The sequence below is a fragment of the Strix aluco genome, chromosome 1 (genome assembly GCF_031877795.1).
Source record: "Strix aluco isolate bStrAlu1 chromosome 1, bStrAlu1.hap1, whole genome shotgun sequence".
NCBI lineage: Eukaryota > Metazoa > Chordata > Aves > Strigiformes > Strigidae > Strix > Strix aluco.
This window is the reverse complement of record NC_133931.1, coordinates 95051715-95079611: the sequence shown is the minus strand read 5'-3', so window position 1 is coordinate 95079611 and position 27897 is coordinate 95051715. Positions and strand designations below refer to the sequence as shown.

The 27897-nt window shown below is 42.0% G+C and overlaps 1 protein-coding gene across 2 annotated transcripts; it reads right to left on the bottom strand.

The window, feature by feature from the left end:
* Positions 1-121: 121 nt before the first annotated feature.
* Positions 122-26711, bottom strand: LY86 (lymphocyte antigen 86). 2 transcript variants are annotated; one of them, XM_074848298.1, is made up of 5 exons: positions 26414-26708; positions 12519-12605; positions 10939-11067; positions 3837-3889; positions 122-874 (listed from the first exon to the last, which is right to left on the bottom strand). In XM_074848298.1, exons 1-5 carry the CDS (start codon positions 26532-26534, stop codon positions 779-781), a joined length of 486 nt encoding a protein of 161 aa, XP_074704399.1. In that variant the 5' UTR covers positions 26535-26708; the 3' UTR covers positions 122-778. The 2 variants fall into 2 exon arrangements, with proteins under 2 accessions (XP_074704399.1, XP_074704406.1); XM_074848305.1 differs by lacking the exon at positions 12519-12605 and having other exon boundaries at positions 26414-26711.
* Between the last annotated feature and the right edge of the window lie 1186 nt (positions 26712-27897).

The window sequence follows — 27897 nt, the reverse complement described above, 5'->3', positions numbered from 1 at the left end:
TGATATTTCATATAAAAGAGGTGCTCATTTAACTTGTTTCCCTCAATCTTTTTACCCTCCCTTTCCCCCACACTTTAAGCTTTGGATAGATCCTAGAATCACGAGGAAAAATGAGAAAAAATTATTCTTTCATTATAAATTTATTGAGAAGCAAGAAGAGCATATAGCTTAGGTACAGAATGATTCACATATCACTTAAAAGGCATTAAAGAACAAAAAAATCCAGGTAGATTCCAGAAGACTTGAGTGATACAAATCCAGTGACAGGACATGGGTCACTGGAAAAAAGGCATGTTCATCCTATTTGGTCTTTGTTCTGTGCTTATAACAAAATCTATACTGTCTGGAGGCTCCAGATGGGCCCCAGGGAAGATTGAAAATGTTGAGTGCTGTAACTGTATAATATGTGGTACACATGAAAGTCATCTTTAGCTTGTGTTAGAAATGGATACCTCCATAACTTACTGCAAAAAAATGTTTAGGCTCTCGCCTGTTCTACCTCATGCTATTTTCATCCTTAAATGAGAATGTTGGTATTGGATACTTTCTACTTGCAGCTGTATATATTAGAAGCAAAAAGTGGGCTACACTGTGCATTTAGAGATAAAATTGCCACTAGAGGGTCTAGTGACTTCTTGAAAATAGTGAATTATAAAGAGGAATAGCATCAGAACTTCCATGTGGGGATTATTTCCTTCAGAATCATTGTAGCATGCAAGCAGCTCACTTGGCTTGAATAGCTTTGGTAGTCTGTAGCTTTCATGAAATTATTTTTTTGCTAGTAATAATCTAAATAATTTTTCACGGTAAAATCAGCACAAGCGACAGTGACGTGATCTTCATTAGTCAGCTTTGCTGAAATAGTGTAATCTCCCTGTATGAGACAAACACAAAACAAGAGATTAGCCCATCAGTAGTATGTAACTGCTACTGTTTCTATGAGGGAGTCCTCTTCCTAGAAACAGAATAATACTTTTCCCATGAAGTTCCTCCAAAACGTTTCCTGTCCAAATGTTTCAGAACTGGTAAAGGACTTGCCCATATTTTCTGCCAAAATACTTTCATCAGGGATATCAATGCTGACAGTACAAGTTCAAAATTAAAACAGTGCAAGGAGAACAAAATGTTTTGATGCATAAAAATTCCCTTCAGATCTGTGTAACTTCTCATGTTTCTTATGAGCAAGCACAATATGTCTTGTGCTGTTTAGTAACTGGAAGGGGAAGAGGTGCTCAGCTGTCTGGCACTTCTCTTCCTTGGATCTTGTTGTTCAGTGTGTGCACTTATTGATATGAATTTTTGTATGAGCACCTTGGGGGATATGTGTGTACAGATGACTTGATCTGTGATGAATTCCCATGTAATAAAACAAGAAGTAGCCTTAATTTCAAATTGTGTAATTAAAACTAATAATTCAGGCTTTGGGGTGAACTTGTATCATTGAAGTGCAAAAATCTCAACCTTATAGAAGCCATGGCAGCTTTTTGTATTGGTCAAAATTGCTCTTTTCAGACACTTGAAGGAGAAGCACTGGACAGGGAAGGTGACAAGGCTCATCTAACAGATTTGGATGAAGAGGTGAACTAGGTTTCATTCACTCTAGATTATCTGGCACTGCAGTATTTCTATGGTTTCTGGAGTGTGGAGAGGAGCAAAACCTGGGGTAGGAGAGCTTGGCAGCAGTGGCCTCCTGGCTTTGAACCATAGAAAGCTCTTGCCCTGCTTAGAATTCTTTTGGTTGTGGAGTAGAAGGGAGGTGCAGCTAGAATGAGTCAGGTTTCTTGGCATTTGCTTTTTACCATGGGATTTCTAAAGCAATAACTGGCCTGTGTCCTTGCAGAGATGTTCAAGTTAAGTGTAACATCCAAATTTAGAGAAAGGCCCAATGGCAACACAACATGCTCATGGGAATACAGCTTTGTTGTAATTGCTGTACAGACTGTGCAAATGTCCTTTGTGCTGCTCAGATGAGGCTGTTCTTTGTAATGAGCAGATGATGATTGCTGCATGGAGTAACTCCTTATTGCCAGCATGGAAGGATGGCATTATTTGCCTGATTGATTAATTAACAAAAAAGGCTTCTTATTCCCTTTCTCCCAAGCATGTTAATTCTCCAAAACTTATAGTTTCATTCATTGAAGGGAGTTTATAATAACTCGTTTCCATTGCTCATTAGTGATTAGATATTTTTCCTCCTCCAGAATAATTTTTTCCCCATGGGTAGGAATTGTTATTAAGAGGATTGTGAACAGTCTTAGAATTTCTGGCTCCCAATTCAGCTAAGTTGCCCAGAACTGGAGCTTTACTGGTCTGTGTGGATGTTTCTAGGGCTTCCTCTTGGTCTAAAGACCTATTAGTCAGTTTGTCTAGAGCCTTTACTACATAAGTGTCCTCAGTATGTTAGTAAACCTGCTCCTGGAGCAGGATGCTGACTGATGTGAGTTTGGTGAGCTCATATTGAGCTTCCAGTGTGAGAGATCAAAAGGCATTGCTCAACACAACATTGCTAGATGTAGCCTTTAGGGAAGCAGGCTGTATGGGGTAACAGCCTGCATAAAGGGGCCCAGCTCCCTGTGTGAAAGCCTTGGAAAATTAAGGTGTGGTTGCCACTATCACCAAGGGAAGACTGAGACACATGAGATGGTAGCTGTTATGGACGCTCGATCCTCCCAGAAGCCAGGTATCCTTGTTGTCACCTCTGCAGGTCTTGGCAAGCCCAGCTCTCTGGGACTCATGTCGTAGTTCTGTATCCCTGTTTTGATCCTGTCTTCTCCTTTTCCTGCACCTGGACCAAGCCAGTGTTGAGCAGGCCCCAGACCTCATCTTTGAGGCTCTGACATAGGTTTTATGTCTGATGCTCAAGAACTGAGAGCTCATGCTACGCTTCTCTGTGTGAGTGTATCTAAGAAGTGTTTGACTGACCACCTGAACTGTGTGCTTTCACAGTGGTGACTGATCCTTTCTTTACCACATTCTCAACCAGATGCCCTGATCCAGATCTTGCCTTCTCCCCTTCAGTCTCTTCATGTGTGGGGCTAAAAATTCTTTGTTATTTACTGGTCAAATATAGCTTCATTTTGTACCCAGTTAGGAGACACTGGTGTGTTCAGCATTTGAAACCTATTTTGCTTTGCAATGGGATTTGGTTGACCTTCTAGAAGGACATGTAGCTGAGTGTGGAGAACGCTGCTTGTAAAAAGCATCTGTAATGGATGACTAGGAAATTCACAGCAGTGCCTAGAGTACTTCTGTTTTGTCACCTTTCGAAGAAATTATGTTTTTATTTTAAGGCTCTGTAGGTCCAGAGAAAATGTTCTTGGTCCAATAACTTGTACTTTCATTTGCAACCTAGAAGACCTCTGTCTCTAATGCCATGTATGTACAGTGGAACACATACATTTGCAATAGTTATCTAAATTGCCTTTCTTTATAGCCAGTGAGGATGAATGAGCTTTTCCAAATTGTTCAGCTCACTAAGGTGTGAGTTGAATTGCAGCCTTAGTCTCTCGGGAGACCCTTGGAGCTGCTTCTTTTCTATTTTAAGAGTAATAGAGGGTGAGCCTGCTAAAGTATTGTATGGCTGTATGACTCAGTGCTGGTAGAGGGGATTGTCTATCCTGAGAAAACCTGTCTGTCTCTGGATAGTGGTGGCTTTCTAAAGCTTTAAGCAAAGCCACTTGATTTCATTTTGAAAAAGATTAGTTACGTAAACACTATCAGATCCAGTGTGCCAGCTGGGGGAGCTTGCAATATGCTGATGTGATTGCTGGTAGTCCTCTAACCATACCTCATCCAGAAAGCCCTTCTGCTTGGGAGCACAGCTGTGACCAACTTACCTGTGGGATTTCTTTGAATCCCAGTGTGACTGGTCCCTCATAGTAGAGGTGTTCTGAAAAGCAAAAATGGTAATGAGTGCTTAGACATGCAGCACATGAAGAAGGAAACAAGCAGCTGATTGTAGATGCTTTTTTGTAATAGTACTTCAAAGCGTTCCAGTGACAAGTGTTATGGAGCTGCAAAGTGCTCTCTACACAGTCTTGCAACAGACCTCCTGAGAGAAATGTCAGGATGTGTACTGCCTTATGGGGAAAGCTGGGCAGAGCCTGGCCTCAAGAAGGACCTGCAACCCCTGTCTGAGTGGAGGAGCGGGGTATGGCTTTGCGCAACCGGGTAGGCGTTCCTATGTCAGCACACATCCTGCAAATGGGGAAATGAAAAGGGAAGGGGATTGCCAGATGAAAATCGTTTAGCATGATCTATTAAACACCTGCAGCTGCAAAAGCTGAACTATACTGTTTTGGTAACTTTAAGAGAAAGCAATCTGAGCTGAGTGTTTCTGTAGGTGTGGACTTCTGACTGCTTGCTGAACATGACCTTAAAGTATTAAGAACATGTCTATCTCACTGCTGAGGGAGCCTTCACCAAGAAGTTACATGATGTACTAAAGCCATCACAAGTTGTGTTGGTGACTGGAATAGAGCCCAGGAGTTCCACCTTTCAATCCTCATCTCCCTAATCGCAAGGCATGCTTGCTCTTTGCTGTTGAAGAAAGGGCAACTTTGGCATTAATGGACAGAATTAGCAAGCTGTTCTGCAGTTCCTCCTACTTTTTCATAGCTTACTTGGCCAAACTGTGCAGACTTGACTGAAAATAAAATTTGTAGATGTTTCAGTATTTCAGAATTTCTTGCACAACTTGCCCTCCACAAGTTGTGGAAAAGTCTAAGAACTGTTTAAGGATTCTCTTTTGTAGGTGTTGTGAAATATTCTTTACTTTGACAGTGACAGAGGAGTGTTTCATCATATTTATATGAGTATGTGCTGGTATCTTGATGCTTGTCACTTCTAGAGAGTTGTTTTAGTCCAGTCTCACTGTGCTGATTTAAACTGTTTCTTGTGAAAGGTTGCACAAAAGGTTTGTGACATGTTTATGTTGTATGGTCCATCCCACCATGCAGTAGGTATGACTTGGAAGAGAGTTCACAGAAGGTCTCCCCCACACATGCTATGAAATGTTAGTCAATGCTTTGTAACAAACTTGTATAAAAGAATCATGACTGTAAGATAAACTAGGGAAAAGAATAGTAGAAACCTGAAACATCATCAATGTTCTACACCTTTGCATTAATGAGGAGTTTGTTAAACGTAATGCCTTGATGATCCTGGGAGGTGGAGAAGATGCAGAACTTCTCAGTGTTTCCCTGAAAAACCTAATTCCAAAACAGAGACTAGAATACATATGTTTTGGCTTGTCACTCTCAAACTGATCAACTGTGCTGCAGCACTCATACTGTACTCATTTCCCTCTCCATCCCTGGCTGCTTCACCTGGGCGCCAAGAAGTCTTTTGCTTTTCAAAGAGCAGTCGGCATCGCTGCTTGCTTCTGTGCATGAAGCAAGAGTCCTTGAGTCTGACACATCTCCGCTGAAGAGAGCGGTGACTCAAGAATCTTAAAAATACAGTGCAGCCCACTTCTCAGTTCACAACTTTGCTGGAGTCTAAATGGGAGTTAAAGGCACTTGCAGACTGCATGACTTGATGAGTGACTCCCCTGGGACTTGAGCTGTATGTGTGTTGATGTGTGCTAAACCATACTGTGAGCTGCCCCTTCAGGGTGCTATGGACATGCAATGGCATGGCTTATGGTTTTTGTTCAGTAGAGAGCCTTGTTTGACTGTCTCCTTCAGTCGACTGTGAGCCTAGCAAATCTTGGATGGCAACAGAGTGGAGAGGAAACTAGGCTGTAAACAGTCACCCTTCCCAAAATTCCTTCTCCACAAGAGACATGGAAACTCCTCTTGGATCATGTGGCTCGTTAGGGTCTCACCTAGGCTGTCAGAAAGCCATCCAGAACCCTAAACATACAGATGCAGTATTCAAGCTCTGCAAAGCCTATATTTTAAAATGAAGTAGGAGTCATCGGGCCATAAATTTGCTTCTGAAATGATGGCAATGCTAATCTCTCCTTCAGTGTAGGTAGAAGCTATTTTTTTCCCCAACTTTGATGTGGCAAAATAATGATTACATCAGAGCTAGATGAATGCGGTCTTAGGGCTCTGCCTCAGCCCTGAGAAGTTTTCCATGATTGCTCTGATGTGTGGTAGCTATGCCTTTGCTTGGTAACCAGTGGAGTCACTCAGGGCTGTACTATCTTTTAGGGAGCCTCCAACTGTGGAGCTAGGTGCTGTGTGTTCAGTTTGAGATCCATGTTTAACCGCTTTATCTTCAGCATTGCCCTTATTTAGCTCTTTCTAACCAGGGATCGTGCAGTGGTTCACAGTTATTAATCATATGGAGCTATTGGAGCGAGTCCAGTGGAGGGCCACTGATATGATTAAGGGACTGGAACATCTCTTCAGTGAGAAAGTCTGAGGGAGCTGGGACTGTTCAGCCTGGAGAACAGAAAGATTAGGGAAGAGCATATAAATATGTACAAATACCTGAAAGGAGGGTGTAAAGAAGACAGAGCCAGGGCCTTTCCAGTAGTGCCTAGTGATGGGACAAGAAGCAGTGGCTCCAAACTGAAACATAGGAGTTTCCTTCTGAACATCAGGAAAGACTTTTTTTCTGTGAGGGTGACTGAGCACTGGCAGAGGTTGCCCAAAGAGGTTGTGGAATCTCCATCCTTGGATATATTCAAAAACTGCACCTGGACATGGTCCTGGGCAACCAGCTGAAAGTGGCCCTACTTGAGTAGGTGGGAGTTTGACTAAATGACCTTCAGAGGTCCTTTCATAACCTCAGCCATTCTGTGGTTCTGTAACAAGACCTCTAGATAACTCTTGTGGCCTTTCTTGCTTCAAGGAATGGGTGGAGGGAAGGACTATGCTGCTTTGGAGGTATGTCATGATAGAGCAAGGGCAGCTTTCATCTTCAGCTAGTTGAGACCTGCCAGAAAATAATATGCATCCATAGATCTGCTGAATTTCATCATTCATGTTCACTTCAGACCATGGCAACCTCCTCAGTGCCTATGCTGGCTGGATAAGCCTTTTCAAAGCCCATTCAACGTTCCTCTCACATGAGAATTTCTGCTATAATTCCAGAAGTGTAAACATCCTCCAAGGCTTTAAGGACTGTAGTTTATCACAGCATCCTTCATATACATTTTTCTCCATATATTCATACATTTTTGTATTCCTTCATTGAAACAGGATGAACACATCTGCTGCAGTAAGTGTAACTGTCACAAATACTGAGCCTAGCTCATTGAAAGAATTCTGTGGTCTTTTTAGAGCAAGCCCAGATGTAGTTGCAACAAATGCATGAACATTCAGAACAGCATAAATCACAAGTGCATTTTTCCAATTAAAAATTCCTCTATGTCTTTATTGGTCTGTTGGTAAGTTATGGTACCTGTCAAGCATGCTGTAATCAGTGATGTGCTTTCAGTCTACCTTTCATTTTCAGCTCTTTTTCTTAAAGACTTAACTGAAGGTGATTTCTGTAGAGCATCCTGGAAAACATTTCTAATGTACTACTGATCTGAGGTGATTTTGTTGTAGCAGCTTTTCACTGTTGTTTCTACCAGAAGTAACTTAGTCCTTTTCCCTGCCAGTGAGCAGGCCTCTAGTAGCTTCCAGGCTGAAGCAGAGCTTTCAAATGTGTAAGAAAGAACTTCCTGAGGATTACTTCAAGTTACTAGTTACCATTTATCATGAAGATGCTTCTCATTCCTGACAAAACACCTATAATGAAATTCTCACTCCTCTTTCTCAAATCTTCCTTGCACTGAAAAATCTTGATACGTTCTCACACTCTTGTGCTATATAAAGGCCCTGTACATCTGCACCCACCTCTTCCTTTTTCTATGTTTTAAGTCTTTTTAGAACTTAAATGCTCCATGTTGGAGTTCTTCTAGGACACGATCTTGCACCCATGCAACTGACACACAACTTCTGTGAGTTTTAGGGATGCAGGAGTGATCTGAATAACTGCCAGCTATACACGTATAGTTGAGTGAGAAAAACGTATATAAATACATAGCTGGGTGAGAAACATCCACTCTCTTTACTGGGGAGGAAAAAGTGAGATAAAGGGGCTAAGCAAGATGGCACTCTATCAGCCCCAAAGACCTAGCTTTGTGGTATAGCTAGTTTCTCAGACACATGTACCTAAACTCTCAATGTGATACCCAGTTCTGTAATTCATGTTATAGTCTTTACTTCTCTTCACAAATACTATTTTAGAAACTTGCTCACTGTAACACATATTGAAAAAGGCAATAATGTAAAGAATGGAGGTCAGAAGCAAGGGGGGTTTTCTCTATGGTTTGGGAGTGTGCACAAGGAATCGTGCAAGTGCTCTGATGGTGCCTTTATCAGTTGGGCCTGAAAGAAAACTTGTGGACTTGCAGAGGATGCAACTGTCTTGTCAGGAAGCTTCGTTTAAGCCTGCAAGTTGTGGTTGGGACATTGCTAAACATTACCCTGGTAGATCTTTTTCTCTGATTTTGGTGATTGCATAGGGAAATCTGTTAAATCTTATGTAACCATTTTCTTCAGAGGAAATGGGGAATAACCAGCACTTTCTACTAAAAAAGAGGAAGACCTGAGTTCATGTTATGCCACAAAGAATTTAGCAGTTTTGTTGTTATTGTTCTTAAATGGACAGTGGACCATTTCCTTGCAACCTTTGAGCTAACAACTTCACAACAGGCATATAGCTCAAAGAAAAAGATCTTGGAATCCTATTTAGGAGTCCCAGTGAGCAGTGCCAGATGTGACATTTGCTTAACATAAATAGTAAATACTATATGATTATGATGAACGTGAAACCTCCAGCTATATTAAGTCTCCTACAGTATTTCCAGTCATGGTAAAATTGTAGCATTATATGTGAGCAAAGGAAAAAAGCAACCCCAAACACCCAAGACTGCCACATCTGGCACTTGCAAACCTCTCTTTCTTTTAACTTCTGCTCCAGTTATCCTCATGAGTGAGTGGACCAACAAAGCCTGTAGCGGAAGTACGTTCTGTCCCATTTTGGGAGAGGGAGGAACAGGTGGGTTTTTTTGCCTCCTTGTGGAAGGCAAGCAAATTCTGTATGGAACTATACTTAAACTCAGGTCAGGTCTGGCCAGATGTTGGAAATGTTGCCTGTACAACAGGGAAAAGGGGGCTCTGCATGAAAAGCTTCAGTTGAAAGGGCTATCTGCTCCTCTGTACCTTTGCTAGGCTGCATACTTGGCCATTCACAATGTTGTCCTTTCTGTATAGGTATTAGGTCAGATTTAAAGATGTGCTAATATGGCAAATTATGGCTGTGCTGAATTGCCTCAAATTGGTCTTCAGCTTAATTCTGTGTCCTAAAACATGGGTTAGAATCAAATGTCAACTAATTAAGAAATACATTTTCAGTTTGAACCTTAGTCTGAGAAAGTTCACTTCTTTCCCACTGTGACTTAATTGCTAAATAAAACCAGCTACTGAACAAGAGGATGTTTATTAAAAAGTGTGTGGCAGAGGTCCTTGCACTAACTTAGGGATGCTTCTAAATGAAGATATATAGTATGATTTAAACAACCAACTATGGTTTTATATCATAATGTACTTCAATTAGTAGAAACAATCACCTGTCAGTTTAAGATTAAGGGGCTTGGAAACCCCAGGAGGTTTTGGTTTTGTGGCTTAATGTGTGAATAGCAGTTTGTGCTAAGCTTGGGACTGACTCTACTTCTCCTTAATGTATTCTCTAAAGGATGTTATTTAGTACTTCATCAGAATAAGATAGTTTTTCAATAGGTCTGTGGGTGGCTTTTTCCCCCCTTGTAATTCAATTCACAATTGAAGAAACCTCTCAATTTAATTTTTTTTGTCTATTTGGCTTACAGGATTTACATAATTGGTTGCTCATGCAGCATTTCTCTATTATTCTTTGTGATATTTCTATGCTGTGTGAAATGTCTGAGTAATTTTTCCAGAGGCTGTCTTAGCAGTAGTGCTATGCATGGTCTTTAAAGCCATAGCCCTTGCACATGAATTATTGCAGTGTTCTCAGGATGGAGATTCGAGCAAATGGAAGGAAAGCAGAGCTTCTGAAACTAACTGGTGCTCCAATGACTCTGAAACTTCCCTGCAGCTCTACCTGTTTATTTTAAAATCAGCCTAAAGAGATGATAGTGATGAAAGAGGGACCATTTAAGATAAGTGGATATTACAGTCCAGAGGCATGCCCATAGCTCTTCCGGACATACCATGGCTAGCTTTGCACTACTTGGCCTGGGTTGTGGCAGAAGAGACCTTGACAGGTGCCCAGGCTCACCTGGGACCAAAGATGTCTGCTTTCTGTGGGCAGCTAATGTCACTGTAAACCAATTACTGCAAGTCTGCACCGTCTGGCAGTTTGACTGTCATGAACTGAAATCATCTGACTGCCACATAGGCACATGTTGAGCAGAAACAAGATGCAAACTATAGATCGTATCAAATAGCGTCTTAGTCCAAATATCCTTATTCAAGCATTATTCCTCTTAAAGTGAGTTAAGAACTGCCTTTGAGGACAGGAAGTGTTACTTGCTTAATAGCGAAGAACATGTTCAGAACGGCTTGTTTGTTTGCTCAGCCATTTCTTTTACAGAACTGGACTTTATTTTTGACATACTTCTTGCTCACATGACAACCATGTGGCTATAAATAGGGCTTATGAATCTCTTTGCTGTTGGATGGGGTCACATTACCACAGCTACTTTTTATGGACTTTGAAATCCCATGTGTGTGCAATATTCTGTGATTAAAAGAAAAGCAAGCAAACAGGTTAGGGGAAAAAGCAGTCTCTGAAATTAAAATGTCTCTGTCCTACTGTGTTTCTGTCATCCATTAACATGCTGTTGAAGTAAACAGAACATTACGATGTATTGGTGCGTTCAGCAGCACAGCGGGTGCATCCTGCTTGGAGTATTCAGTAGCCATCAAACACTTAGAATGCTACCTAAATTACCTCCTTTCTTCTTTCCACAGAAAATAAGCTTAGAATGACCCGGCTCGCAAAGTGTCTCTGAGTAGGTTAAGACGGTCTTCCCGTTTATGATCAGGTCAACCTTGGCGTACAGTTCCTTGATGCTGTGTCCTACATATAAAGCAGAAAGAGAGCTCAGAAAAAGTGCAAGGGTAAACAGGTTTGCTACTTTATTTTTTTAAAAGATTCCATGTTTTTCCCCTGATATTTAAGCCATTAAATGTTTTTTCTTCACTGAGAACTCCTGATACATAAAAATCCATGCTTCAGGAACAGGTCTCTAAGTCCCTTAAGGGACATAATAGCATATATCTTTATTGTTAAATAAACTATGCCCACAACCATTCTCTGACTCTGAGACAACTGGCATAGTAAATCTCATGTCCCTACATCTAAACTTTCTTTCCTACTGTCCCTAGCAGAGGAACCATATCCAATGGGGCCCTGGGAGCAGCCTGTACCTGCTGCCTGGGAAAACAGTAGCTGGTCCAAGACAAACTTGTGCCAGGGACTGGTATAGCAGCTTGGCAATGCTGGGAGGTTGCCTGCTTGTGCCTGGCTTACTAGCATAAATACAGCCAGTGAGGCTGCTGGATTTAGAAGGAGGTCCTGTACTCCAAATTGTTGGAAAAGTATTTGCAGATGCCTGTAATGTGATTTTGCAAGCTTGTTTAACTTTGCAGCCACCTGAGAACTGATGGTCCCCAGGCAAAAGGGCAGCATGTCTCATGGGAGGGAGACCTTTTTCATGCAAGGAAGCATTCCCAAATGCTAAAAGATACTTGGCACACACACTTATTTTCAGCACCAGGAGCATACAGCAGCGCTCTCATATGTATGCTCCAGTAGTATAGGTTCTAAGTGAGCTTGGGGCCAACAGGGTTGCAAGAAGGTGGCTTTCCTGTGCAAGGATCACAAAGCAAGCTATAGCTAATATTAACTTGTGCACCCAGCCCATTAGCTCAAATGCAGTTCTGCTTTTGACCTTTTATTGCTGATCAGTCAAGTGCTGAAGGCTATAATTTCAGCTAGCACAGGTGGTGAGCTGATGACATGACTGTGTTGCCTCAGGCTAGCACTTCCCCAGCACTCCTCCAGCATGCTTCTCTGCATACCCAGGAGGGGGAGAGAGGTGCCCTCACCTTGCCCTGAGGGAGTCCCTTCAGTCTCCTACCTGCAAGGGTCAGCCTTGGTTATTTGGTGAGCACTGCTGGTGCTGGCACAAGAGTGTGGGTGCTGTAGCTGTCTCATTCAACAAGACTCTCCCCAGAAGACTTAGCTGTGAAGACAAGCTCTAGAGCATCCCCCACCTCGGCTATCCATATGTACAGATGAAGAGGAATAGGGGCTGAGGGCAGATATGACCTGCTTAGGGTGACATACGTAGTCTGAGGCTGAGCCAGTAACAGAACTGACATTTCTGTAGTCCCTCACAGGTTTTGAAATTTCACAGAAATGAAGCCCATTCATATTTATATGAGGTTGTCACCCTTGCTTACTTAATACCAGCACTCACACATGGATTACCTGTTTATGACATGAGACAATATCAATTCACTTACTTAGGACTATTGCACCTCTGATGTTAAAGGTGTGGGTTGTGATATCAGAACAATGGTCAATGCTGAAAGCAAAATCTTGCTGGGGATCTGTTTGGAGACAGAAAGTAGTGGTAGCACGTTGCATTTTTAAGAAGAAACTGACTGTATAGAAGAAAACAATGAAACATAGAAGTGTTATCAAAACCAGACTACATATTCCTTAAAAATTTTCCAAGATGTGCTCAAAGCTCCCATACCCTGTATTTAATGGTTACTTCTGTCCTTCCTGCCACTTCAATTGGAAGCACACTCAGATGATAGTCTACCTGTGGTTAAAACCTGCTGTGTGGGAAAATGAGCTAAATTCAGGGAAATCAAGTTCCCCACAGTGTTGGGTAGTCAATACTCATTCAACAGTGAAGTTTTAGCACAGCTGCTCTTCCCAGGGTCTGCGCGTTGCCATTCCTTCCTCAGCACCGATGAGCAATTGGTTATGATGATGTTTTTTAATTCATTTGTATTGCAAGATGGCCTGGTGAGGCTGATTGGGAAATTGAATCCTGAAGTGGGATGAGAAGTCCAAAAATGAAAATAAAATTGTGTAACTGAGATCCAGCAGTATTTCATGCTGGGTCCACCATCATGTGATATTTCTAACCCAGGAAATATTCTACATTTCTCCCTTTCTGGGAGACTTTAGCAGATCTGGGCTCAGAGGTCAAAGTCAGCTGATGACTGACATGAACATGGCTCTTACAAGTTCCTACAGTACCCCTTTCTCTGCATTAAGCTCCAAAACTCTTGTACAAACATAATTGCTTTCTCCCCACTTCCACCTTCTTCCTTGCTAGCCTCCATGAGACTCTGCTATGCCTGAAGGCTTGTCAATGTGTCACTCTCTGGTGACAGCCGGCAGCAACAACTGACAGCTCAGCTGCCACAACCAACAGCATGTGCAAGTGTTTTCCAGAGCTGTGGCTAGAGGTGAAAGATTTGGCCAGTTCAGAGCATATCATCTTGAGCCTCAAGGCTTGCTTTAGGCATAGGTTTGTCCCTCACAGTGGTTTTCCAGCCAGCCTGTGCATCCAACTTCCTTCTCTGTGGTAAACCAGAGAAGCAACTGCAGCATGTGCAGAAGCAGCCACAGGCTCCCTGGTTTACATAGAACTGGTGGTGACAAAATATAGACTTGGGAATTGAATCTGTTTCTAAGTTATTGTTGCTTGAGGTAATCTTCTCACTGAATCAAAAATAATGGGTTGGGAGAATTTTCCTTTGATGCTGTGGTGAAACTTGGGTCACGAGCATCCTCTGTGAGGCTGAGCTAGCATATTCATAGTCTGACCCTACTTTTGCAGCAGTGCCCCACAGCTGTAGGGGCTGACAGGGACCAAGCCTGGGTGACAAAAGCCTGATTGCTTAGAGGGGAGCATGAAATGAATGAAAGTACTGGGGGAAGCTGGGGGTTCTAACTAAGCCAGGCTCTGTGAGCACATGGATTGTTAGTGTGGTCCAAAAGGAGCTCCGGAGCCCTAAATTCTGGTAAATTAAAAGAACTGTTTAAAGGAGGGAGATAAAAGACATTGATATTTCCCAAAGCTCTGCGTCCCTGTGCTGGATTTTGTCCTCCATACAACTAAAGCAGTCTCTGCAGTTGCATGATGTGCTTGGGACAAAAAGTTAGTGCCTGGAGTTGTTTATCAGCTTAAGTGTGACAAGAGTCAGAGGGTTGTCTTTCCTCCCTTTCTATATTCCTGTCAGTTCTCGCTTTGTTATTGCAGCTTCAGAAGCTGTTGCAGTTGGGTAGCAGAGCAGTTTCCTGCTCCAGCAGGAAAGTGTGTCAAACTTCTCTTTTCTCCGGGACCGTTATGCCTGCTTCCCCTCTGGGCTCTACCACCTCTCAGGGCCTGGTTTCCGCTTTCCTCTGGACTTCTGCAAGAGCTCCTCTCATTTCTGTTTTGCGTGTGGTGCGATGATAAGGTTCAGGAAACAGCTGCTCAGATTCAGAGCAATATGGGCATTGATGCCTGCAAATAGTGCTGGTTGTCAAATGACTAAAATTGTTGGCTCTAACTTCCAGAGGGAACTATGGTCAAAAATGGCACTGCTACTCTTCTCTTTTCAAAGAGACAAGGCTGTGCTTTAGTCAACAAATTAAATCATATTAGGACTAGAAGTTGATTTTTAGGTTCAAAATTTCTCATCAGTAACTGTTTGGATGAAAAGGGGCTGTTCATGAAACCAAGCTTCTCTGGAAAGCATGGACTTCTTACAATGAACCTGTCCCCAGAGTTGTTTTAGTTTGGGTATTTCATGCCTGTTTGTTTTGGGTTTTTTTCTATGGGTTGAGCTCTTTTGCCAGATGATCTATTTCATGGTGTTTCGTAGCCATAGGTGTCTTCTACTGTGCCACTAGTGATGCAGCATAGGACTCCGGTGTATCCAAAGAAGCGTTGTCCCAGAGAGCAAGATCATGTGGAAGCGCTCATACAAGAAATTAAAAGTCTGTGAATTGGAGCACTTGGATTTTGTTGCTGAGAAATGTAAACTTTTCCATTGGCAAAAGAAGCCCCAATTAATTTTCTGACCATCTCCCTCTGGAAATTCAGGCTATGATTTTGCAATCCAACATTTTGGACATTGTGGTGTATGTGGGGGCCTCCTGCTGCAATCAATTGAAAGGATGGCTGTGTTGCTAAAGCTATGGTGCCAGGGAGTTTGGATTCCAAAACATGTAGGCAGAAAGGTTGATGCTAAAAGGAAATTAAAGAAAATTGTGGTTTTTAACAGTTTGATAAGTGAAGATGTCTGTAAATTCAGCTGTGCGCTATAAACTAAGGTAGTGTGTCATACCCCTCTTTCTTTAAACACTGAGGAGTCCCTCGTGTGGCAAAGGCAACTAGAGGCAGTTGCCATTTTTGTGTTTCATCTCAGATGCACAACTGTGAGTCACTGTGTGTCTCTTATGGAGGTTTAATACTTATTCTTCCTTGTTTGCCTTAATCAGAAGTGAGCTGGTTAGACTGAAAAAAATACATGTTATGTCTTTCACATGTGCAGAGCAATAACATTTACCGTTAAATCTCTAAAATACGTGGGGCTGCCCTTCAGCCTTCCACTTCCCTGCAACATTTCATAGTGCACAGTACTGTATGTTCCCAGACTTCCCTCCACCCACTCCCTTCAATCTGCTCCTTCTTCCATAATTAAAGCTAGAAACTCTTCAACTGGTTGCAGAGTTTTGCTTTTCCAGTTCAGCTTTGATATATTACCAACACTTAAAACATTGCTGGAAATTTTGCAAACACGTTGAGGCTTATCAATAAAAATCTGCTCACTGGGGGGAAAAAGGGCGGTTTTTGTGTCTCTGTATCCAGGGCTTGGGCTGCAACATATTTACAGCTAGCATGAAAGGTGCCTGGGAGCAGGATTTTGACTGAAGTTTCTCTCTAGACAGTTCTAAATCTTTCTGGCAACTGCTCTGAGAAACAGGCAAGTCCTCGGCTTTTGTAAACAATCAATGCACTGTAAGATCTCTTAGAGCTGTTATTTGAACTTGATGCTGTAGCTAATGCTCTGCTCTCAACAGCGTCTATCACTGAATGTACAGCTCTTGCTGAAGACTGACTTCCGTAGTACAATCCTGCTTTGCGAGAGGTAACTTTGGGACATACCTGGCATCTTGCCACTGATCACCCCTTACATGGCATAGTGCCAGCTGACCCCATGCATCCCACCTCCCGTTTCACCCTTACCCAAGTACCCTAGTGGAGATCGATTGCTGTATTGGCTTGGTATGTGGTTTTCCTTGCATACAACCTGTAGTGGCACCATAGTGCAAGATTTCAGCCTGGCTTACTGTTGTACTCATAGCGATGAATTTGGCTGGGTTTTTCTAGAAGACTGAGCATACATGCGTGGTACAGCCTAGAAGTTCAGATGAGTTCCTGAACTTTTCTTCCTAGAGTTTCTTTTCCTACTCTTGTTCTTGGCAGCAGATTCATAGGTAAATTAGCTCAGTCATACTTAGTGCTGTATCTGTGTGACCCTCCTGGCTGCAAGCCTTGTACCTTTGATGGAGGTTATTGCCCCAGTAATAGGTACAACAGATGGGAACACACTTTCATGCCTCAGTTACTGCGAGTGTGGGGCCACCAGCTCATGCTCCTGCTGAACATGGCTGTGCACCAAGCCACAGGGCTGTGAGCTGGGTTTGCCCTTACACTCCACAGCCTCCTGCGCTCTGGGAGGTGATCTCCAGCAGGAAGATGAAGCTGGGAATGGTAATGTGCTAACCTGCTATGGCTCTGTCCCTCAGAGCCTGAGCTGCTAGGTAACTAACTGGGCATTACAGAAACTGCATGGCCAGATGGGAAGCACCTGTTATAGGAATTTTGCTGGGCTGCTTTACAACAGCCTCTGTCTTTTATTCTTCTCTCTCCCTCCCCCCATCTTGTTAACTATCCTCTACTGGCTTTACTTTCATCTGAAACTACCCTAAAACCACATTGTTTCCATATGAGCATGAAAATCAGTGGTGTGAATGAATAGCAGCAGCAAGCAGACAAGCTTTGCTTGTAAGAGTCCACATCTGTAAGTCTTGCAGTGGTGAGAAGACTCGCCAAATTGGTAAGCTTTGGGTGTTTCAAAATAACACTTTTAGGAACAGATAAGGCAGAGAATTGAATGGAATGACCTAGCTGCACTTGGCTAGGGTCATACAAGGACAGACTGGTGCTAGAGGAGCTGGAAATTAGCACAAGGAAGAAACATATTTAGTAATTACCCAACACTACTCACCTTCAAAGCTCTTAATTTTATTAAGTCATTAGTTCTTACAACATTCAAGGTGATAAAAGGAGAGGGAAAGAATGAGGAACTGTTTGGGATCTCAGACTTTATGTATTCACTCAACATTTTCCCTTTAATGTCTATTTAAATAAATTAACCTGAATGCTCAAGGTTATATTTGACACTGGAATCTACTTATAAGGTACTGAGGAAGAAGCATCAGGTGAATTAGCAGCAATCTGGTTGTGCATCTAGATTTCTCTGAGCACCTTCAGTTTAATGAACTTCCCTGTGGGCCTGCCTTCACTGCATGCCACTGTCATGTCCAGACATGGCTGGGAGGAGCAGAGTGGCCCCCTGGTCAGGAGGAAACAGAATAAATTGAGACTCATGTTGACTGTGACTAGTTTATCATGAGGATCCTTCATCCCAAGACGCTCACCTCAGACATGACCGGCTCTAGGCTTTTGCCTAGTTCAGACAGGCACTCTGGCCTCCTTTGCAGAAGTCATGATATGTTTTATCTCCTGTACCTTTCTGGCTTGCTTAGGCAACATGGAGGTGAAGGAATAGGGAAGATTACAGCTCATGTATCCTTAATGTCCTGGGGTACAGACTGTGGAAATTCCCCTTTGTAAACAGCACTATCAACCTGTGGTCTCTGAGGTCTGCTTAAACCTGAAGCTCTTGGAGATGTCTAATGGAGCGAATAACTCTGTTTTCTTTCTGATAAAACTTACATGACTATACAAGGAAGCCTGAAGATTTGGTCTCGGTATAATCTATAAGCTAAAAAGCCCCAGAACACTAACAAGAAGAACTTAAAATATGGCTTCAAAAAAAAAAGTGTTTACGCAATATTTAAATCATTTCCACTCCTCTCTCAAGAATACTGAATGCTGGTAATGCAAAGAGCAAATGTACACTACTTTCCAGTGTCTTATGAAATTACTTTAAATAAAGGATGAAGACTGTGTCTCTTGCTATTTCAAATAAAACTCACTGCTGAGTATAACTGATGTCCAAATTTGAAAATATTCAGAAACAGTAACTCAGAAGACTGGTAGCTTCTCCAGACATACTGCTGGGGCACTGACTGCAATAGCAGAAGCACTTTGGGGTTTGAGGATCAGATGCAGGATGGAGGGCTTGGCCTATGAGAAAAGGGCTTGAAGTATGGCAGATGGAGGAGAGAGGAAGAGATTTGCCTGGTACCAAGCTGAGGTCACCCAGCTGCCACCTTTGGCCGTGTAGCTGCTGGTGGCCTGGGCAAGGAGCTGCATGGTGTCATGAGCTGGAGGAAAGCCCCTGTAAAGACAGGAAGTGTGAGGGGGATTAGAGAGAGAAAGTCTTTATTCTTTTGTTCTGTTGGTAAGAAAACACCATGCTGGAGGGCTGTGTTTGGGGACTGAGGTGTCACCAGCATGCATAAAGCAGCCTTGCCAAAGACTTGACCTGAATCTCCCTGCCTTTTCCTGCCTGAACCACCTTTCTTGACAGCAGGCTTGTTAGAGCTGTTTGCCAGGGCTCAAGGGGAGGCCCAGTGTCTGAAGGTTCATGGAGACCTTCCTTTTGCCAGCGGTGGTATTTGGAAAGGGGGGTTTCTGTGTTTTGTGTGGTATGACAAAGCTTTGTCTAAGCCTGTTTGAGAAGACAAAATTGAAAGATGCTGGCTTTGAGAGATAGCACATACAGATCTGTATTTGTATTTAATAATCCTGATTTGTCCCAGTTAACTTGAGAGAGAAAGGAAGGCAGGACAGGCTTCAGCTACAGCAGTGTAACAAGAAAATGCTGCATTAATTTGGGCCCAGCAGGGAATGTATTAGAGAGAGAGAGTCTTTGTTCTTCTGTTCTTGTTGGTAAGAAAACACCATGCACTGCATGAGTAGGATGCATATAGTAACTGCCTGTATTCCTAATCAGATCTGTCTCTCCTCTCTTCATATGTTTTTTTATCATTCTTTATACTGCTCTACTTGAGACAGAGATCTCTGGACATCAGTTCTTGCCAGTATGACTGGGGATTCACAACAAACTTGCCGACTTGTGTCAGAAATAGAACCAAACATTACTAGAAACTGCCCTGCTGTTAGACACATGCCATGCTCTGGGATAGCAGGCTTTACCACTGATTATACAGAACAGTAATCAGCAGCATATAAATGGGCTAAATGTTCCCATTTTCCCAGGATGGGTTGAAATCCACCACAGGAGTGTGGCAGTAAGCTATAATTGGAATGGCATGCTCCCTCTGCTGAGGAAAGTAGCTGGGTTCCTGCCCGCCCGATCATTTGACAGGAGCCATCCATCTTCAGGTGAAGAGGAAGCTGGTGCATTGAATTAATTTGTGGCAGCTTTCAAGATCCTAGATTTTGGCAACTGGAAGTTCTCCTGAGTTTAAAGCGGCATCTGGGACAGATCAGAGGTTTTGGATTTAGTATGTGATGGTTCCATTCAGGGTATTTAGGTCTCTTGTCCCCAATGGCCACTGCTCCTCCCATAAGTTTTAGGTTGCCATAAGCATCCTTGAAGTTGGTGCAGTGATACCAACACACAACGCTGAAGTCCTTTTTGCATTTTTCTAAGGTGTGTTAATTTTTCTTAGATTATTCTGGATATTTTTGCTGATGGATGTTAAATTGGTGAGAGAACCTGATCTCCTGCCTCTATTTTCTTTGGTAAACTGTAAGCATTATAGGGTCCAAGCTATTCTAAGGCCTTGATGACAGCTCTAGATGAGATAATGTGGCAATGTCAAGAAAGCCTAGCAATGCTTCATATGCCTACACAGAAAGCTTTACACTGGGGCACTTATGAGCAACTGTGGTTTGTTCTTGCTCCTGACGTGATGCAGTGAATGTGCCTTTTGATAATTTCTACTTTTATATAATACAGGAAGCTAATCTCAAATTTTCATCAAACTGTTAACATAGCTGTGACTCACCTGTTCAGTATATTAGACTACTCCTTCCATAGAGACTCAAATTTAGAGTGCAGTAGCAAATGACAGTTCTGCCTTGCCCATGGTACGTGACTGTAATGCCACATACAGTTTTCTAGGTATGTCCTATTTGTTTCCAAAGGGGAGAACACCTTTTCCTATGGCTTGCCCTGCAGGCTGTTACCCCTCCTGCTTGCAGTTCTTTAGTGACTCAGTAGCTACAACCAAAGACATGACAAAAGTTAATAGGTAGAAAATGTGTCTGCTAGTTGAGATTTAGCAGCTGGAGATAAGCAGGAGGGGCTGTCATACATAAACAACCATCTTTTACAGTCCATGATGCAGGACCTTCATTGATTTGATGAGGAAACCTCAGAGAACTAAATTAGATGGGAAAATTTAAAGCATGGTAGGAAAACTTCAGCTGAGGGTAATCTCTCCGCTACTAGTCTCAGTGAAAGCATTAACACTGATTTTGCTAAATGGTTCAAAGTCTAGATGCTGAACCTAATGTTACTGCCAGAGTACCTTGGAGGTATGACATTTGTCTCCTGCTCCTCCTTACCATTTACATTTTAAAACACCTCTCTGAAAGAAGAAGTAAAATTAAATCAGAACCACTTTAAGAGGTCACATAGGAAAAGAAAGTTTTGATCCTTTCTAATGAAGCAGAGAATAAAACAGATAAAGTAGTTTTAATTCACAGAGAGACCAAAACTTTAAAAGATTTGCATGTGCACTCATATCTATGTTACCTTGATTCTGATGATAGCTTCTGTTTGTTAGGATCTGGTGCCAGAAATATGCATGTCAGCATCTGGCCTTCTCCCTGGAATAAGTAAGCTATACCAAATGAGTGTAGCAGCAAGGCTATGACACTAAGACAGCTTGGACAGAGCAAACAAACAACAAATGTTTTCAAGTGAAATTCTTAAGTTCTTTGATTGTTTGCCCATTAGCGATCTATGCAACAAAAGATCAGAGGGGAGCTGGTGTCATGTGGCTTTAAATAATTTAGAAGCAGAAGCAATTGCTGGAGACTGCTTGAGGGAAATAAATAAATAAGTCCAAGAGAAGCATCTGGCTCAATCTGTCTGCTAAAAACAACCAAAGAATAATGGAAAAAGAACCTTTTTTTAACAAGTGTCTAGAAGAACATTTGCCCTGAAGATGCATGAGGTGAGAATTTTTTGCAGACTTTTCTTTACCAGCTGAAGCTATCAGACTACTTACATCCTTTAACTAAAGGATCTAAGTGTATGGCCAAGGGGGAAAATGGACCAGTAATGTCAGTTGACATAGAAAACAGGAAGTGATGTGCTGTAAAATTAGTGCTACAGTGATGGCAATTTAGCAGGTTTGTTTACATGTTAATATTGCTGATTGAGCAGGGATGGGTGTTATAGGTCTATTTTTAAAAAAGGAAAAAGAAGGTTTTAAGAGAAATAGTATACTTGATCTTTCAGTATGCAGGAGAAAGGATATGATGGGCTGAGTGTGTGAGGGAGACCCTAGTAAGACTGAGACTATTCAGCATGGACAGACAAATCATCAGAAAATTGTAATGTAACCAGTCTATCAGCCTCCTTTTTCTTTTTTCTTTTTTTTTTTTTTTTTTTAAGCACTGAAAAGTTTCCTTAAAGAAGAATTTAACAGGAGGGTGTCTATACTGTGCTGTCTGAACAGAGCAGTTCTACACCAGAATAACCTTGCTGACTTCAAGGGGGCATTTTAACAGATCCAAATCTGAGCCCACAATTTTAAAGAAAAGCCATACAAATGAGAGTTTCTCTATCTGTAAATACAATCCAGTGCAACCTTGTTCTGAAGTGGGCAGTGCTGCTCTCTCCAACTGTAGCAATGTAGGGTAGGAAAAAGCTTTATAGAAATGACCCTGCTTCAAGTGTGACATAGAGCTATACAAGCAGTCATGGAGCTCAGTGGACAAAAGTTCAGTCTGACTGTGCTCTGTTTAGGAAGAGGCATTGGCATGTAAAAATAATTCTCTAGATGACCACAGGGCCCTGCTTCTTTGTCTAGCAGAAGGCATTAATTAAAGCAAATGGTTACCCATATCCCTAAATATTTCTTATTATTTTTAAATCTGTACATATGCAGATATAAAACTTCACATTTAGGTTCTGGAAGTTGAAATTAATACCAATTGATTGCTCCTTCTCCTGAAATTGCAGCTAACAGCTATTAACCTTGATTCAGATGAAAAAAAGAAGAAAAGGCAAAGTCAGACATGAATTGGGAAATGTGTTTGATAGTAAAAAAATCCCATGTGGTCTGAACAGTGTTTTATAAAGCCGAGGGAATATTTCTCAAGATGTCATCTTCAAATACGACTACTTTGACTCTCCTGAAGATCTCCCTGGAATCCCTGTTATTTACTCCCATGCACAGAAAACAGAGTCCTTAATGGTTGATTCTTTCCAGACCCTTTCTAAGAACATTCTGCCTTATCAGTAACATTTTCTGCGCTGTCAAGAAATCAGTTCCAGGCAGCAGACAGCTCTGAAATATCCCAGGTCCTAATCTAAACGTAGAGCTTTATTTATCACAGAGCATACTGGTCTGGGTTTGCTGGTCGAAACAAAAACAGGCATTCTGAGACACAGATTTGTTGATGTAGGCCCAACTAACATTTAAAGAAAGAGCTGTAAAAATAGTTGGAAAACTATTTTTACAGCTCTTTCTTTAAATGTTAGTTGGTGACTGGTGACTGCAGCAGCAGTCACCTGCTATGAGGAGGGCCCTATTTGAATACTACATTGTAAGAATGTCTTCATGGCTAATTAAGACAATTAAGCTTACATGAATGGTCTAGAAGCAGGTGCTGGTAGACACGTTGAGGAGTTATATTTTGTAGTCTCCGACTGCATTGCACTTTGCACTTTCAGGTGGATGCCTGACACTCGAATAGCACTGGAATCTGCTTGGGGCACTTTGCTACCATTGCCTTTCTGTTCCCAGACAATTGTCTTTTAAAATGTAGCTGGAAAGATCAAAAGAGCTATTACTGTAAAAATCACTGTGAAATTAAAAGGGATAGGAATCAGCCATTTGTGTAGCAGGTTCTTTTCATGTCTCTGCATGGACTTGCCAATTATGGTTCTCTTTTCTCAGTCGGAGATGTTAACCTGTGTTGCTTTTATCTCAGGATTCCTGCCCAGGTTTCTAAAGTGATTTGTGGTCATTTGAGATCTTCTTTCATTTTTGTCACTTGCTCCTGGGAGGAAGAGTGGCACTGATGGGAAACATCTTGCTATTTATAGACTGTCTCAGTGTTATGTCTCCTGTGGTTAATATACAGGAGGCAGCATACTGTCTATTTACTTTACTTTTAGACCACCCGTCTCTCAGTCTGGGTTTCTCACCACGGACTTGCTGCTAAGAATTTTTGTCTGATTTATTTTATTGATCGCTAGGGTCTTGTCTAGCCCTTTCTTTTGATGCATGCCTTGGGGTCCTGGTTACTGAATGTTTCATTTGATGTGGCTGGGTGGGAATGCGGATCTTTTCTATAGGATCCAGAACGTGGAGAGAGGCTGGGGGCTTGATGCATGCCTGTATCTTATGCATTATAGGGGCATGAAGTGGCTAGGAGCAACTGTTTGCAACAGGAAATTGGGACTTGCTCTTGGGTATAGGATATTGCTATGCTTTCTCTGTCTTCAGTTATCCACCTAAGATTGCTACATTTATCACAGTTATGTTAGCTCATAGTTTTGGCTTTAGTCAGATTTTTACTGCATTATAGGAGAGGATCTGATAAACTGCAAAGTAAAAACGAACACTGAGCTCCTTTTGAAATGCTCAGACTGAACTCTATTAATCTGTTGATAGAGGGCATTCAGCTCCAGAAATAAAGTTGTGAAGTACTTGGCTAAAATTCTCTCAACTTCTTTAAACTTTACTTGATTCAACCCTGACTCACTGATAACATCCTAGAGTTTAGAGTAACAATAATAGAAGTGATATCTGATCCTCCTGAAGCCAACAGAGAACCCTTTATCCACGATTTCATACTAGACACCTCACTGTGGCTACTGTGTCCCAAAAATGTGTCATCCTCTGGCATCTTCAGTGGAGCAGGAAATGCCATGGGGAATTTCTCAGACTGGAGGCACATGTGGGGCAGTCTTCCCCTGAAATACCTAAAGAGTAGGGGCAGTTGCCTAGCATTGGCTCTGCATGATGACATTACAAATTTGTCATGAGAAGGTTTTTTGGGAAAGGGTCTTGTCAAACCTAGGCACTAGAATGTCTGTTCCCTCCTGGGTGAGAACAATTGGTGGGACACAGCTAGAGAACAGAGGTATGTTCTGCCCATCTAGATGTGGTTTACAGTGAAATGAAGTGGGGACAAGGCTTGCCCTCTCCTGAAAGAGTGATTGGCACCTTTGGCACTGTTGTGAGCTTGCCAGTGAGCTCAGTAAGAGCAATGCCTTCTCTGAAGGAATGAGACTAGTGTATTTGGATTTATCCTCCCCACCTGTAGATTTTTGGGCTCAGCTCAAAACACCTTATATTTTTCTGCTTTATGCAAGCTACCAGACTATGAGCTAGATCAGCAGAGATGCAGATGGTGCACCCTGGTCTGATGCTACAGGTGTGGTGCCCTCTGGAAAAAGTCAGGGCAGAACATTGCGGCAGCCACAACTGAATCTGTCAAAGCTGTTAAGGGAGTGAGGAATCTGGCTTCAAACAAGGAATCTGATTTAATTCTTGCATCCATCGTTTCCATGTCTGTGTAATCTTCTCATCTCCTATAGCTGTGCTCAGGAGAACAGAAAGCCACTCTCAGTGTTGGGACCTGACCCGTATGATCTCTGGCTTGTGCTTCTTAAACTGTGAATTCCTCCTGAATGAATGTACCTCCCACCTTTCTGTGTGTGGCAAACCAAAGTTAAGTGGCACAAGCTCTAAACAAATGCATTTTATTAGCTAGGCCAGTGGTGCATAGTAAGAAGCAATGCCTGACTGACATGTGCCCAGCAGACAAATTTCATCATGATTTGAACTGACTCAAACTATAGCCTGTGCCTCTGTGTCAAGGCATCTCATGCTAACTGAGACCTGTTAAGAGAACAGAATTAACTCATACAATGAATTCTTACTAAAATAAAGGTAATACCAAAGCTTGTATTCAATATCTAATTAAATATTTTCCTAATGCAGTATACCCATTTATAATATGTGAAGCCTGACTTTAGTCTTCTGGGAGTGGGCCAGTAAAGAATAGCATTACAAATATTTATTTACTTCTCTTGTTCCTCACTGGCTTTATTTTAATGGGTGTGCAAAACCGCATGAAAGCTACAGGGGAGAAAAAGCCCCCTGGGAAACCCTTTGTATCAGGATGAATTGGAAAAACAAACTCTAGGGTGCTCATTTGCCATGAATCGCTTTTCACATCACGTGCGGAAAATGAATGAGGCGTCTGTGAATCTAATTCCCTTTGTCCCAGTTGTAAAGCAGATCAGCACAATAGGAGAGGCACAAGGCCAGCAAAGCAGGAGGTGGAAAGCAGGCACCATTCAGTGAATTCATTTTCAGTCATTCCAGTGCCGCTTGCTCCTTTTCTCTACAGATTTAAAGAACAAACAAAACCCTATGGTTCCTGGGAAATGCCTCTGTTAAGCGCTGCTGCCAAAGTCTCGCTAACCACGGTGGCAATGGTGGAGAACACGAATCCCTCCCACTGTCACGCTGGGTCCCTTGCCACTGCAAGTGGGAGGACAGAAAGCACATCACCACAGCCTTGCCGCACATTAGGAAAACAGCAGATCAGTGTGTTGAAGAGTCTGTGTCCCCGGGGGTAAAAAAGATAAAGATCTAGGGTCTTCCTCTTTTTTTAACCTAACTTCAAGATGAAAATCCTAGTCATCTCTTTCATGCTGAACTGGATTTTTGACAGCAGTTTATTATTCTGAATTAGGTTACATTATTTACTCTTTATTAGCTTTTATCTAAATACAGTTAGATTTGTGTGTGTGTGTGTCAACCAAACCAGCTATGTTTGAAAGACTGAAAATATTCTAGCTGTGCAACCCAGTGCTGGTTGAGAGTGTAACCCTTCCATTCATTGCCTGGTTTATAAGCCTCTCTTACTGCATTAAGAAAAACTTTGTTGCCCAGCTAAGAGAAAAATGGAAATTTTAAAAAATCTCACCACAGCTTTTGTAATGTATTTCCAAGTTGTCCTCTTTGCAGACTGTGTGCGTAGGCCATTCAGTGCTGGTATTGATGTAAAGCAGGACTAAGATCAGAACAAGAGCATCTGATGTCTTCATGGTGGTGGTGGTAGTTTGCAGGATTACTTCTCTGTCTCTTGTGAACCCTCTGTGGAGGGGGGTGTTCCTTTCTCCAAGGGAGATGGGAGTTACTACATTCACGCCTGCAGAAGGGTTAAGTGAGCCAATGCAGCCTTAGTTTACCACAATGTGGTATAAACAAGGGGCTAATCAAAACTGGAGAGTGCTATTTCCGTGTGCTTAGACTTCTGCTTTCTGCTCCATGTTAGTTTAAACTAATGACAAATGAGCTAATCACACCTACTCGCTGCACAGCATAGCCCTGCCTCGGTGCCTGCTGGAACAATGCAGCAAACTGTTTAGTTTTTCTCTCGCTGTCAGTTTCTTCACTTGAAGTCAAAGCATTTGGGTCAAGACTTCAGACAGGCTTATTTAGCCCTTCTGGCTGCAAAACACTGTGATCCAAATCACCCCATCTTAATCACACACAGTCAGACCAAATTTTGCAAGGTGGACAGTTTGGTTTCTATGTTCTTCTTAGTAACAAATCTGTCTGCTAGAGGGAAGAGAAGTGTATCTGATGAAGCTGACACCAAATAAACAAGCCTTGAAACTTTTAGGAATGAATCCTTTCTACTTGACTATGCTAAATCTTGTATTTATGTTCATTTTGTTCAATGGTTTTTAAGAATGTACTATTTAACAGTATACCATCAGGTAAACCCAGACTTAATTTTTTTTTTCTGTCTTCCTGGTTATTTAACTGCCCACTAGCAATACTGTGCACTTGTTATTTGCACTAGGTTTTTTGTTTAAAGCTGTGCTTTATGCAAAAATTAGTGGCTGTTGCAGATGGCAGGGAAGGATCAGTAAGGAAAGGAGGGAGCATTGCTGTATCTCCAGTAAACTTCTCCAATTCAGTTTAAGATCCAGGATTGGAATAGAATTTCAAACTGCAGTTGCCAAAAAAGGTCTTTTCTGGACAGAGCACCAACTGGAAAAAAGCTACAAGTGAAATTCAGCCCTAAAGCAAATGTCTGCAATAGTCTTTTCTGAGCTGGAGACAAGGAGAAATTGGCTCTGTAGCGTGACAGAGTTGGATAAAAGATCACTTTGGCCATCTCAGTCTTTCTTGCTCTGAAGGCTCCGAGTATCATTTGCTCTGCCACTGAGTAAAGTTGAAGAGGGGAAAGCCTATGTACTTTAGTGAACAGGAGAGCACCTAACAAAATAATTAGGAAATAATGCTGAACAATAGAGCTGTTCCTCAGGCAAAATCCTGGCCTGAATGAAGGTAGTAAAAGTAATCCCATGGATTAAAGAGGGAGCCAAGATTTCAGCCATGATGTATTAAATTTAAAAGCCAATTCAATGCAATCCAAGAAACCTTGCTTTGAATAAT

Coding starts and splice junctions, on each gene's coding strand:
- LY86 (XM_074848298.1), bottom strand. CDS start 26,534: ATGAAGACATCAGATGCTCTTGTTCTGATCTTAGTCCTGCTTTACATC. Junction 12,606..26,413: donor AATACATTACAAAAGCTGTG/GTGAGATTTTTT, acceptor GTCTCCAAACAG/ATCCCCAGCAAGATTTTGCT. Junction 11,068..12,518: donor CAGAGGTGCAATAGTCCTAA/GTAAGTGAATTG, acceptor CTTTATATGTAG/GACACAGCATCAAGGAACTG.